Source organism: Kryptolebias marmoratus, linkage group LG22 (assembly GCF_001649575.2).
Source record: "Kryptolebias marmoratus isolate JLee-2015 linkage group LG22, ASM164957v2, whole genome shotgun sequence".
In the NCBI taxonomy this organism is placed as follows: domain Eukaryota; kingdom Metazoa; phylum Chordata; class Actinopteri; order Cyprinodontiformes; family Rivulidae; genus Kryptolebias; species Kryptolebias marmoratus.
In genome coordinates this window covers 6,829,362-6,844,111 of record NC_051451.1, presented here as the reverse complement: position 1 = coordinate 6,844,111, position 14,750 = coordinate 6,829,362, and the positions used below count along the sequence as shown (strand labels likewise).

At 40.4% G+C, this 14,750-nt stretch overlaps 1 protein-coding gene across 2 annotated transcripts in view; it reads left to right on the top strand.

Moving 5' to 3' along the window:
• Nucleotides 1–5,824: 5,824 nt before the first annotated feature.
• LOC108246247 (alpha-synuclein) overlaps nucleotides 5,825–14,750 on the top strand; it is a 27,689-nt gene continuing 18,763 nt past the window's right edge. The window contains exon 1 of one of the 2 annotated variants that reach the window (XM_017433691.3): nucleotides 5,825–6,071. In XM_017433691.3, coding sequence (XP_017289180.1) covers nucleotides 5,951–6,071 — 121 coding nt within the window. In that variant the 5' untranslated portion in view covers nucleotides 5,825–5,950. The remainder of the gene's footprint in view (nucleotides 6,072–14,750) is intronic. The other variant, XM_017433689.3, reaches the window with a different exon arrangement.

Genomic DNA, 14,750 nt, shown 5'->3' with positions numbered 1-14,750 from the left:
GTGTTACCAGCTGAGGTGAGGACATGGGTGAAAGAGCATGAGCCATCAGAGGCACTGGAAGCTGCAAAATTGGCTGCACAGTATGTTAATGCCAGGAGGGAAGGATCATCTACACATTCAACTAGTGCAACTCACCAACCAACAGGCCAGTCCTTTCAGCCAAGATCTGCCAAGAGGGAGAGCGGTAATGATCTTCCAGGTACCACCAACACTGTGTCCAACCAACAACAGACTGGAAGGACTTTGTGTGTCCTATATTCAAAGCTAAGGTCACTGGAGCATGCTATCCACCCTGGCCTGAATTTGTGCCTGGTGGAGATAAAGACATGAGTGTCCAGCATTACAGAACTGTGACTGTTAATGATCAACTTGTGACTGCTCTGTTGGACACTGGTAGTGTTATGTGTTTGAGAAACCATAGTTTGGTGTCTGGAGGCCATGTGGATTATAACAGACAATTAGACATTTTGTGTGTTCATGGAGATAGCTGATGTAATTTTTATCATTGATAAACAATCCTATTAATTGACTTTTGGTGTGGTTGAAAACTTACCTGTGGATGTTATTCTTGGATGTGACTTACCAGTACTTATGAACCTGCTGAAAGATAAAGATTGGTCAAGAGAAAAAGAGAGCAAAGAGCAGATGTTTCATGTCCTGACAATCTGCCCAAAGATTATTTCACCCACAACTGAGCACAGTTCTCCTGTAAGACAAAAGAGAAAAATTTTGTTAAAACCCTTGACTAATTTTCAAATTAAATATTTGCACACAAATAATAATTAATAATCATTTATCAGATTTCAACAGGCTTTGTCAAATAAACATACAGTGTGAGAATTTGGATTTTTGTGTTTTCGGTTTTGTTTTCTTTATTTATTCTTGGGATTGTTTCTATTTCCAGAATTGAGTTTCAGTTTTTCAGTTTGGTTTTTCCTGTTTGTGTTCCTGCTCAGTATTCACTCCTCCCCCGTCACTCTTTTGCCCTCCTTGCCACGCCCATCTCCACCTGTCCGTAATTATCCCCACTCACCTGTTTCTACTTACCTCGTCACCCTCAGTATTCAAAAACCCGGTCACTTCTCTCACTATCCGCTGGTTCATTGTTTGTCATTTGTTGGTTGTAGCTGTCTCCGTGCCTTGGTTCCCTGATGTCTTGTCCTGCCGTGCTTATTGGTTTTTGTTTGCTGCCCCGTCAGCTTTTGTTTTGTTATTTTTCTTTAGTTAATAAATTAGTTTATTTTACTATGAGTCTGCACTCAGGGTTCTTTTCCGTGTCCTGCGATCCTGACATACAGTATCTCATTTCAGCAAGAATTCATGGTTTTTCTTCACAAGCTTTAGGAAAGCATGTAAACAATCTGTGAATAACTGATTGGATGTCCACAAGTGCATACACATGTCCCAAAACAATCAAGATTCACTTCAGACTGAACTTTTCAGAAAACAGTTGGTGAAAGATGACGGTAGGTCAGAGGTAATAAAAAGGGGTGCTTCTTCATGCTACAACTTAAAAAAAACTTCTATTAACAGCTCCCCTTTCATTACAGACTGATGGCAAACTGAAAACTTGCACATTTGCAATTTCAGTGTACAATAAAACTTTGTTCCTAAACTGCCTTGTTGTGTAACATTCTTATGATCAACATCCTGAGCCTTATTTAAATTGTGTATTCAATATGACAATGTTTTGTTTTTTCTGAAGAAGATTACAGGAAAGATTTTTGCTTTTTATTGAGGGAGAACAAAAAACATTTATTCCAACTCATCAATAGGTCTGTTTTTTCTGGTATTAGACTCATATCATGTTACTGAATGAGGTTGTCTCTGAGTGGTGCTGATGGTCAGTATTGATCACTGCTGATAGGAAGACAGCTCCTATCACCATGGTAATCCCCAACAGCCCATATTATTGTCACTGATCCACCCTCCATCCATCTCAAACAGAAATTAAATATAAAGCTTCTAAAAATAGTCTGGCACAATCTGCCAGCTAAACAGAGACCTGTGTGTGTGTTTTGTGCTGAGTCATAATGCAGTTCCTGACAGGACAAAGAAGGAGGGCATACAGTCATACTCTAGTTCTCCAGGACTCTACATGATTTTGTTAATGTTTTGTATGTAGTTTCGTTTTGCTGCCATTTCAGCTTTTGTTTTTGTTTATTTTAATAAATTAGTTTTTTCCTGGAGCTATCAGCATGAGTCTGCGCATTGGGTTCGCCTCACTCTCCTCCACCGCACCTGACAGGTGCAGTGAGTTAGCATATTTCCAACTGCCCATGCACAAAATAAGTTGAGATCTAATAGCTTTTATCACTCACAATCAACTTTTCAGGTTTTGCTGAGTACCCTATGGGTTGGGTTCAGCCCCATCTGCTTTTCAGAAGATGTTAGCTACAGTGTTAGCAGCCTCACCACATTATCCTGAGGGATAAAACTCAGTTTGAGCATGACACCACACTGGCTACTGTCTTACAGTGCAGGACACTGGCCTGCAACTTAACAGAGACAAATGCCAGTTCAGTAAATTCAGCTTGCAATTCTTGGTCACACAATTACACTGCACGGAATTCAGCCTACTGATGACTACCTCTCCTATCTTAGCATATTACATGTACCACTTCCATTTCTTGCTCCCAAATTTTGCTCGTGCTTGGGACTGTTATTGCGGTATTCTCAACTTCCAGTTCATTCCAAATTTTGCCAGTTACTGAACCCATGCAAGCTTTCATTTTTCAAGATGTGGCATTTACTTGGTATGATAAGGCTCAGTAAAGTTTTTAAACTGTAAAGTTTTTTGGTAGACAGTCCAGTTCTGGCTTTATTTGACCCTGATTTGCTTACAATTGTCAACAGAAGTGTTTGTTTATGAACTGAGTGCTGTCCTTACCCATCTTTATGGCAATACAGAATGTGTTGTTGCATTTGCTTCAAGAACCCTATCACCTGCTGAACACAAGTACTCTGCGATTGAGAAGGAGACTCGACTCTGTCTGGACTGTCGAAAAGTAGAGAATGTACTTGCAGGATCATAAAATTATATTGCGCACAGACCATCAGGCACTAACAATGTTGCTCACTTCATAAGGAACTGATTGTGCAGACATGTATCTGGTATGGTGGGCTGGATGGTTACTGTGTTGCAACTACAATGTGGTGTACAGGCACAGTTCACAAAAAAAGTACTTCTTACTGCCTGTCATGCCTGCCACTCTCTGCTGTTGTTGGTAGTTGTGTGGACTCTGAACTAGAGTTTGTCACAATGCTATCAACACCTATGACCACAATATCATCAGTTGAATTTTCAGCCTCATATCCAGAGCTTACTACTTTGTAATTACAGATTCCTCAACAAATCAAAGGATGCCAGTTGTGTCAATTATGTGACAAGTCTGCAACCCCTTTTGCTGCCTCTTACAGCTGGCACCGTTTCCCTTTCAGCCATGGGAGAAGTTTGTTATTGATGCAGTTGGCCCATGAAACCACTCCATAGGACTACAAATACACATTCACATTAACTGACTATCATAGTGAATGGATGGAAGTGGCTTTTCTGCTTCCGTTACCACTGATGAGGTAATACGTTTGCTCACATTAGTCTTCAGCAGATTTGGAAACCCCTGTCGTAGAGTGACACACAACAGGAGTCAATTCACATCAACTAAAATTTATAGTAGATTTTACAACAGCTGCTGTTGGCCAAAGTACATCTGCACAGTTTGACCTGTTCATCTGCAACAGCAGTATTGAGAGGTTTCAAAAGCTGCAACCAATCTGATATCTTGAAGAGGAAACCCTGAAGACCACCATCACTGAGTTTATTCAAGTGTACTGTTCTACTTCTCACACATTTACTGGGGTTTCTTCTTTTGAGTTACTAATTGGGGGAAATATTATCATTTGTCTACATGTTCTATAACAAGCTGTTTCCAGATGCTACAGCTTTGTCTAAGAAAGTTGTGACTAAGCAGAACAAAATTAAAAGTTACATCAATCTCAGATGAGGGGCACGCTCGCCTACATTCAGAGATGGAGATGGTATGGACATTCAAAAGCTGACCCATGTACCAAAAGTGCCTCATAGATTCTCTGAACTAATGCAGAAGAAAGTTAGGACCGGAACCTACCTTTTACAGGTGCGGGTGTCTGCTATATAATTTACCAAAATTAAATATTGTTTTTTGTTTTGTTCTGCAAATTTGATAAATAAAGTTGAACTTGTTTATTATGGTAGTTTTAGGCAGTAAATTATGAACATAAACTGTATGAGCTGAACTTTGAGCTGGTTCCAGTCAAGGTGAACTTACACAACACTGCCCCAAGCCCCTTCTCTGATTGGACAAACAAGCATTGTTTGCCCAACAGAAATAAAGAACAATGAAATGCTGAGGTGCTGCCTCAAGTGTAGAAGTTTAAACATCTTGGGGTCTTTCTCATGAATGTGGAAAGACTGGAGCATGAGATCGACAGATGGATCAGTTGAGCTTCCTCAGTATTCGATACTCTGTACCGGTCCGTTGTGGTGAAGATGGAGCTGAGTTGCAAGGCAAAACACTGTTTTCCGGTTTTCAACATTCCTACTCTTACCTATGGTCATGAACTTTAGGTAGTGACCAAAAAAATGAGATCCTAGATACAGTCAGCCAAAATGGGTTTTCTCTGCAGGGTAGCTGGGATCTCACTTAGAGAAAGGGTGAGAAGTTTAGTTATCTGGGAGGGATTCAGAGTAAAGCTGCTGCTCCTCCACATCAAGAGGAGCCAGTTGAGGTGGTTCGGGCATCTGGCAAGAATGTCTCCTGGACACCTCCCTAGGAAGGTGTCCTTGGCATGTCCAACTGGAAGGAGACCATGAGGAAGACCCAGGACACGCTAGAGAGTCTGTCTCTCGGCTGGCCTGGGAACGCCTTGGAGTCCTCCCTGAAGAGCTGGAAGAGGTGGTTGTGGAGAGAAATGTCTGGGATTCCCTGCTCAAGATGCTGCCCCCACAAACCCGACTCCAGAACATGTGGCAGAGGATGGATGGATGGACAGACAGATGGACGGACAGATGGATGGAACAAAGCAAGGTTGACACACACCACCATCTACTGGGAGGTTGTGAGCGCGATCATGCTACGCCGCTGTACTCTGTGCACAAATCTGTTTGAATTTCAATGATTATTATGATTATTTAACAATGACAACTTTTTTGCCGCTTAAAGATGTTTTGTTTTAATACCATATGAAGTGTTTTTAAACTTTCATTATATCTCATGTCATTGTGACATCTTTTAGAGAACATATTTGTCTTATTTCTGAACATTTCTGAACACAAACACCATTTTAACACAATAATAACTGAACTTTTTCTTTTTTTTACAAAAGCATTTTTCCTAAATAGTATATTTTAGACTAGGCTAAACACTGTTTTCGAGTTGGTGGTGAGAAGAACTACAATGTGTGCTTCCAGATACAACAAAGTCATTTTGTTTCCCAGAATACGTTTTTAAAACTCAGTGAAGTGCCAGTTTTAGAACAAGGATCATATTGTTGGATTTAGGATTCAACAGACAACATCTACAGAGAACTCAGCAGGATGTGGTTAAACAAATGAAGAAGGCACTTTAATAATCCATCATCCTATGTTCTTCTCCTGCTCTCCATTCCTCCCTCATCCATTTATCCCTCTTCCACTGAGTCTTCCTGCTTTTCATCTCCACTTTTCTTTGGTTTGCATGCTTCACTGCACAACAACAGTTCTAATTTGCTCCCACATTTTCCCCTCCCTCCCTGGTAAGATCTGTCCATCCCTCATGTGCCCTCTCTCCACCCCTTCTCTCCTCTTTTATCCATTAGCAGGAAGAACGGATCGCTGGCAGACAGGAAGAGACGAGGAGCAGACAGGACAGAGGAGACAAGTGAGGAAAGAAAAACAAAGAACAGACAAAGGTTAAAGAAGAAGAAAAGCAGCATGGATTTTATGAAGAAGGGATTCTCCAAGGCAAAGGATGGTGTGGTGGCTGCCGCTGAGAAGACGAAGGCTGGAGTGGAGGAGGCCGCCACCAAAACCAAGGAGGGGGTCATCTATGTTGGTGAGACATGATGGATGGATGGATGGATGTTAGAGTCCAACTATAACTTTTTTATTTGAGTTAAAACTGAAAAGAAAAAGAAAAATGTATCTTGAAAAAGATAAGTTACAGAATAAATAAAGAAAAAAGGAAAAACTCCAGTTCTCCATAATTTATATGAATAAGTAAAGTAAAGATCATTGTTAAAAAGAAAATTTGACATCAAATTGTTAAGACTATATAAGACTGTTGTATTTATTTCCATCTGTTCCTATTGAAAACATTACCAATTTCATTACCCAGCTCATTTGTGACAATATGTTGATGGGTACAGAACAAGGGATGGGTGGAGTGATACATGGAGGATAAGAGGCTGAGCCTTAAAATATTAAAAGCTAAAGGAGGAGAAGAACAAACGTGAGCAGAAAAGCAGAGTCATCATGACTACGTGCATTAAATCGGAGGATGAAGACATCAGTTTGCAGCAGGAGCAAAGGAAGAGAGGACAGATAAAATGATGGAGAGATGATGACATAAGAAAACAAATGTCTAAATTATAAATTACATGCTCACTTGTGAGGTTCTTGTGGTGAAATATGAAGAAGGGAGGAGTCAAGGGTGAGTGAAATTCCACACCAAGCTGGGATGGAGGGAGGAGGGAGTGATCTAGGACAAGATGCTGAATAATAAAATATTAAAGGACAATAAAAAAGGAGGAAGTAGAATCATTTACAGCAACTTTCAGTCAGTTTTCTGATAAATACACAATATACAAGCACCTTGTTGGAGCTAAAATTCTGTTTTCTGTCAAAATCTGTGGTGTTTTTCATGCTTTCATCTAAAAAAATGGAACAGATTGTGTCTCTGAGACAGGCTGCTGGGAAGAAAAATCCAGTTTAAACTTATGTGTCGACACAACCAGCAGTAGCTCTGAGCAGAAATCTTAGTGGGTCAGATGTTGGCTTCCATCCCTGGATCTCTAACCACCCATATTAAAGGTTAAATAAAATAAAACCTCATTAATCTAATTATAGGTCTATACAGGGTTGGGAAGCAATCGGTTAGCCCTATATGTTAACAGTGTTACATAATTTAATCACAAAATAAAAGTTGTAATTCTTGTTAAAATAAGTTACTTACAGTCAGGCTACTGCTGAAAATATTCATGATTATTATCTGTTTTTTTTTCTGTGAAAAAGCTGGGCTTCATGTTGATTAATATTTTTTTTCTTGGGTTTTAATTTCTTGTGCTCAAAGTCGTCTTCTTTTTTTCTCCCTCCTGTGTCTCTCAGCATCATTCTGGTTAAATATTCAGTCCAGATGCAGATTGAAGACAGCATTTATACACACCAACACACACACACACACATACACACAGGGCTGCAAAAGTATTAACCCCCTTTGAATTCTTCCTGTTTTGTTGCTGATGAACCTGGAGTTTAATTCGATTTTTAATTTGATTAGAAGTAATAATTCAATAATAACACCCCAGATTAACAAAGTAAAATAGGGAAATCTTCTGTTAAATAATTCTAAAAACTATAAAACTGAAGAAATGATTTGTGCATTTATTTACCCCTTTTCTTTTAAACCAAATCATTTTGTTGAGAATCCACAGTTTTAGTTAAATAAGATCCACCTGTGTGCTCTGAGTGAAGCTGTGGACAGAAAACAGGCCAACCATGTTGGACAAAATGTCCTGTTGTATCTGTCCTCTGTCTTTAGTTTTCTGTGTTTGGTTCATGTCCGGTCTGTCTGCTCCAAGCTGATGACTGATCATTTATCTTCTAACTTTAGTCTCACAGATGGGTTTTTAAACAGAAAATCTTCACTGTTGAACACAGCAGGTTTTGCTGCAGCCATTCCTGGATTAAAAAAGATCAGGTGAGGTCCAGCATTGGTATTAATGAGCTAAAACCAGCAGAATATGTTTATGGGGCAGACCTATTTCTGACCCAGTGACTCATTTGGAGCTGCCTGCAGTTCTGATTTCTGCCAGCAGGTGATTTGATAAATCTACTGACAACCGGTCCTGCCCCAGAACTGCAAAAAAGTAAAAAACTGAGAAGAAATCACAAAAATAAAAAAAGACATTTTAGAGTCAAAATAATTGAAAACACACACAGAACAAAACAAGTCAAGTCAAATTTATTTATATAGCACTTTTCAGCAACAAGGCGATTTACAGTGTTTTACAACATGTGAACACAAAAATACAGTCATCATAAAAAGATACACAACAATCACAAAACTAAACATATCTAAAGCATGAGACACTAATTAAGACACATATGAGCTAAAAACTAAACAAAATTAAAGGTACCGGAAGGCTAACTGACAGTACCAAAGGCCAGCTAAGAGTTAAATACATTTTAATAAAAGGCTGACTAAAAGTGTCAGTGTAAAAAAAACAAGAGGGGGGAGGAGCAACATAGACAGAGATATGACAGAGGGTGACAGTGAAGACGTTGAGATTGTGGTGAGGAACGCCTACGAATACTGTCACAATTAGGCCTCTGTCTGATATAGGGGGGAGCGTCAAGTTTACATAACATCCAGGAGAATTTTGAGATAGCCAGCCTTCCAAGGCCAACTTGGTGGAGCCAGAATCAGATATCAGAATTGGTTTTAGATCAGGCCGACGGTGAAATTTCACGACAGCCTTAAAAGTCTTACTGGGACATCTCAATGGTGATCCAAACAGCCAAATAAAAGTGCTCACTTACACCGGGCCGAGTCAGAAACTAAATATTTAGATTCCATTTGGCCAGCCAGTTCCAAGGTTCATTCGCCTCTGTTCGTAAAGCAACTGAGTCTGAGTGTTTTCTGATTGGCACATTTACACAGACCACGCGACTTTGGCCAAACAGCTGCCCATGTCTTCTTAATTTCATAAAACTCCAGGAAACCGCCAAGCCCAAAAAGAAGAAATCCCATTTAAAATCCAATTATGTATACATCTTCAATATCCACGACCAACATTCCAAAAAAAAAAAAACCACAATCTTCCGCTTGTTCCAGGAATCCAAGGTGTGTTCAACCGGAAATGTCCTGTCGGGGCAGTAGGGCTCTTCTGTGCCCAGTCTTCTCGCTGAGAAAATTTGATCTATTGCATTGAGAGACCAGCTGACCAGATCCATAATAGTTTCATTTTGAAATTATGCAAAGAGAGGCTCCAAAGAAAGAAAGACAATTAAAAAGCAGATTGGGGGGGGGATGCATCCTTCGCCGAGAGCAGAAAAAAAAAAAACAACACAAAGAACATTAAGTTAAGTCATTTACATTAGTTATTAGGAGGTTTTTTTATGTATAGTTTTTTTTTTTAAAATGTGCTCCAATTGGCGTAATGAACTAACTGCACCTGACACAACTCTGGTTTAACACCAAAGTGTTGCAGGTGGAGTCTCCTCCTCAGCTCCACCACATGTTTGACTGAGAGATCTCAGCAAAAATGAAGTTTTAAGTTATATAAAACAGAAGATGATCTAACATTTTTTCTAATAACTGTTGTATGGTCAAGATTGAAAAAAATCTCCTAACTCAAACAAACTGAGAGCACCAAACCCTCTATCTGTAACACCTTGGATTCTTTAAAGTAAACCCACTCACTGGAATGAACTGGTTTTAACTTTGCTCTCCATTTAGTGCTAAAAGTTCATGAAGCAGAATAAAGTTAAAATGTTCATGTCCCAATAAAAAGCAGCACCTGCTGCACATTAATTCAGTCTTTAAAATCTTGGTAATGGTTAAATCTTGGTCTTTAATGATGTGGTAGTAGTATGGGAAAGATTAATAATTTAATGTATTTGCTGGCTTTTCCCTGCTGCGTTTCCTTCCAGTGTTATAATTGTGATTGGTTCTTTGATGCTCCACAGGTTTTACATGAACGCACACAGACCCAAAGTCGGAAATCCTGGGATGGGTTAACAAGCTGTCAGCCAGCTTTGTAGTTTTCTCAGTGTTTGGGTACGTTGAACCTCCTTGTGCAGAGGACAAGACTTGAACAGACTTAGGGAAACAAAACAAGAAACCAAAGTACTACCTGAATTGTTCTTTAAACAAAACTAGAATCTTACTGAATATTTACCAGAATAGAACTTTGTTGACATTTGCTAATTTTCAGTTCATTACTCATAGTTTTTTTTTCCTAAGAGAGAAATCATCATCCAAGAAATACGAAATGAGTGCACTGAAGAACTCAAGAGCAAAACTAACACACCTGGTGTAGGCTTGACTGTGTGGTGTGTTTACAACATGTTGCCATGACAACAGACTCAGAGTCCACAGGAAGTGATGTAACATCCCCTGTGGCTGTATTATCAGCTGATAATGGATGGAAGAATCACAGCTCAATGAAAGCTGATTCACCAACAGTAAGAAAACAACATAATGCAGATGCAACAAAGAACAGCACTAATGTTCACGTTTGAGCATTTTTTTTATGGTTTAATTGTGTTGTCCTAAAGAGATAACAAAACTTACTGGATCAGATCAATAAAACAGAAACTGATCTTTACCAGAACAAGGTTCTGTTCACCATGTCAGGGTTCATATGAAACAGTTTTCCATCATTGCCAACAAAACAGTGGAAACATTTCTTCATCCAGCTGATGTAAGACACATTGATGACTTTTAACCCACACCACTTTTCCCTCTTCTGGCTTTTAATGACCAAACTCTGGACAAAACATTTGACTTTTTAATCCAATAAACTCTCTAAACAAAACCAACCAGAGCAAAGTTTGATATAAAAGCAGCTTATGTGGATCCAGGAAAGTCCAACACTAGTGACTGAACTCTGCAGCTCAGCTAAATTCTCTGATTGGACAACTGAAGCACAACAATAACCAACTGTGCAAAAAGTTAAAAAAATACATTATTATGACATCTAAACTATCTGTAAAAGAAGTTTGATGCAGTTTATAGAAACTAAATCTGAGGTGAAAGAGGGAAAGATGTAAAAATGCAGCAGATCTTTAGCTGCTTCTTTTTCCTCATAGATAAATACAAAGGCAAATGTACAAGAAGTTTAATATTTCAGATTTTCAGCTTATCTGCTTTAATATGATCTGATACTTTATATTTAATGGAGAAAAATGAATAAATTCTGATCCGTACTAAAATACAAACTGTGCCATGCTAGTTCAAGCCTCAAAACAAAAACTTTATTTTCTCTTTTCAGAATAATACATGAAACCATTTTTGAGATAAAGTCACTGTAGAGACTTGAGCAGTGGGTTCTGCTGCTTCTCAGAGAACTGCTCTTTGACACTTTTAGAGGTTCATAAAAACAGGTGGCTGGAAATGTTACTGAACTCAAAGGCTGAGACTCACCAGCATCTCAGACAAAATTTTGATTTTTACTGAATATCAAACCTTGACAACTGCTTTCAAGTACAAGAAAAAAAATCAAAGGATAATGAAAAAGCCAGAACAGGAAGATAAATCTTTTATCCTCATCAAATATGCATCATATCTGGCCGGAGGCTTCCTGTAATTCCATCCTTTCTGGTATCGATCTTATATGTATTAGACCATCATCTCTCCGCTTCACTTCAAACATCAGAAGCAGGACAAGAGACGATAAAGTTCCCACACCAAGTTTCTGGGCTTCAGATCAGCTGACAATGAATCACAGACTGTGTTCACCCAGACAAAGAGTCTGCTCTGTCTGAGGAGTCACATGTTGGACCCGTTCAACACCCACAGAGTGAATTATAAGCCAGAATCTGGATCTGGACCAAACAACAACAAGAGGGAGGCACATGTCCTCCGATGTCCACTGGAAACTACTGCAGAAACCACAAACACAGAGGGACAACAACAAAAGTAATAATAGTACGGTACTAATGGTAGAAGTAGGAGAACGTGAATTTTCTACTCAAGGTTACAAAGTTATGACAGGTGGAATTTCACAATAAAATGTTTGATTTATCATCAACTTTTACAAACAGAAGACATTTAAAAACTTCAAGTCTCTGAGTTCAGCTGGCAGAGAGTTCAATAAAACCATATAAAACACAGTTCCTGTTTACAACAATCTGTCCCTGCCGGACACTTCCTGTGGGTTTCATTGATTGGAGGAAAGCTGCCTAGTTAATAAATCTAACTTATATTTAGAGACATTTAAGATTGCAAAGATGAGGAGTAAGATTTGAAGTCATATAAAACCTTACGGGGAGCCAGTGTTGATGTGTTTGTGCAGTGGTTCAAAACTCTGTCAGAAACCCGAGGGAATCTGTCCAAAGAGCAATACCAAGACCAAACACGGTGAGTCAGGATTAAGGTAAGTGCGTTTATTTACAAGTGAGGTTATGTACAAGGATCCTTTCCAGTGGGGGTAGGTACCAGCGGGAGGTAGAGGCGTCGAGGTGGAGTGAAGTAGTTCCAGTGGTCCCTCAAGACGAGCCAGGTGGCAGCGAGGTACGTGTCCGTGAGTATCCAGGTAAGTAGTCTTCTTCGACCCGTGGTCGTGACGTGGCAAGAACCTGAGTCGTAGGCACAAGACAAAGAATACGATTAACTCGAGAGCACAAGTTAGGTTAGACGCTGTGGCGGAGAATCTAACCAGAAGGTTTGATGCTCCAGCGAAGATCTGATCCTGGCCAGCTGCTTAAATACCAGCTGGTCTCGTCAGTGGAAACTNGTTATCAGGTCGTCCAAGGCTCGAGGCTCCTCCCAACCTGCTAGCTGGTCTTTCAGAGGCTCTTGAAGGGAATGGATAAAAACCCCCTTAAGTGCTGCCTCGTTCCAACCGGAAGTAGCCGCCAGTGTCCGGAAATCGATGGCAAACTGAGCCACCGAGCGTGATCCTTGACGTAGGTTCCATAGTCTTTGTGTTATCTCGGTGTCAGTGTATTGGAGGCCGAAAGTTTGTTTAAACTCTTCGATAAACTGTTCAAAAGTCGTTCGTCCAATATCCCTGAAGCTATACTTAGCTTCAGCCCATGTCAAAGCCTTGTCTCGGAAAAGTCCGATGATATAAGCGATCTTAGCGGACCCATCGGTGAACGAGTGTGGCGAACGAGCGAAAACGAGATTGCACTGGAGTAAGAACCCTGCACATTTACTGATGTCTCCCAAAAAAGGTTCGGGAGGCGGCAAGGGAACCTCGCGAAAATGACCGAATGTTGACACCGGAAGTGAAGTGAACACGGAAGCGGATGCGGAAACGGAATCTGTAGCGGTGGGAACCAACGATGATAATTTCTGGTGAATTTCCTGGGTTAATAGGGTTAGTTGGTCTAACCGACCGGTCTCAGATTGCTGTCTTTCGCATAGAGCATTAATCATAGACTCGTGTCGTGCTAGTAGTGAAGCTGCCTCGGTGTTTTCGGATCGGGAGGAGGGGTCCGCCATTCCTACAAGGGCTCTGTTGACCCACATAAACGTGACGGAAAAAAAACCGCAAATAAACGCTGGAAAACCCGAAAGTAGCCAAATGTAGTGCGGAGCGTGGATGTTGCAATTTACTTCACGTGAGTGGACTTGGTAAAGCTCTGGACTGTCTGTTTTGGCTGGAGCATACTGTCAGAAACCCGAGGGAATCTGTCCAAAGAGCAATACCAAGACCAAACACGGTGAGTCAGGATTAAGGTAAGTGCGTTTATTTACAAGTGAGGTTATGTACAAGGATCCTTTCCAGTGGGGGTAGGTACCAGCGGGAGGTAGAGGCGTCGAGGTGGAGTGAAGTAGTTCCAGTGGTCCCTCAAGACGAGCCAGGTGGCAGCGAGGTACGTGTCCGTGAGTATCCAGGTAAGTAGTCTTCTTCGACCCGTGGTCGTGACGTGGCAAGAACCAGAAGGTTTGATGCTCCAGCGAAGATCTGATCCTGGCCTGCTGCTTAAATACCAGCTGGTCTCGTCAGTGGAAACTGGAACACCTGTGGAGGAATGATTAGTGGCACTGCCCAGAAGGCGGAGCCAACTCCAGATCCTCACAAACTGTTCATGTAAATACTAAACTCTCCAAGTACCACCATTATGACAGACGATAAAAGCCAGTAGTACAGACTTACAAGCTTATATTCATGTCTAGCACAAACGAACTAACTGACCAATGCCTAATTTTAGGTAAAAAAAACAAACTTGCTTTTTTATCCAAACCATGACTTTTCATCAAACCCAGTTTGTTTCAGAGACTCACACCAAGGCCTGATCCTCCTCATTTAGCTGGAACTTCCTTGGGTGAGAGGGTCTAATGGTTACAGCTGAAATGCCAGATGAAGCAGAGGTCCACGACTGAGGATGTGTCCTAAAATTCTAACAACAAACCTAAAGACAGCTTGATCATCAAAGAACCTCAACCGTTAAAAAGAAATCTTTACATTTTAGCTCCTGGGCTAAACAAAGGAGATTCAATTCATTTTAATTCAAATTCGAAAATACTTTATTAATCCCAAATGGAAATTAAATGTTGACGTAGCTCATTTAAATCAAGGAGTTATTATAGATGGTGATGGCTGTGGGCAGGAAAGATCTCCTGTACCGGTCCATTTTACAGCTAATCTGAAGAAGCCTTTGACTAAAGAGACTGTTTTCCGATGACGGTCTCATGAAGAGGATGGTCAGGGTTGTCCATGATTTCCTTGATTTTATGCAAAATCCTTCTTTGCAGCATCATCTCCAGCTTTCTTTATCAGGTTGTTGAGCCTTTTTAGGTCCCTGGCTCTGATGCTGCTGCCCCAACAGATAATGGCAG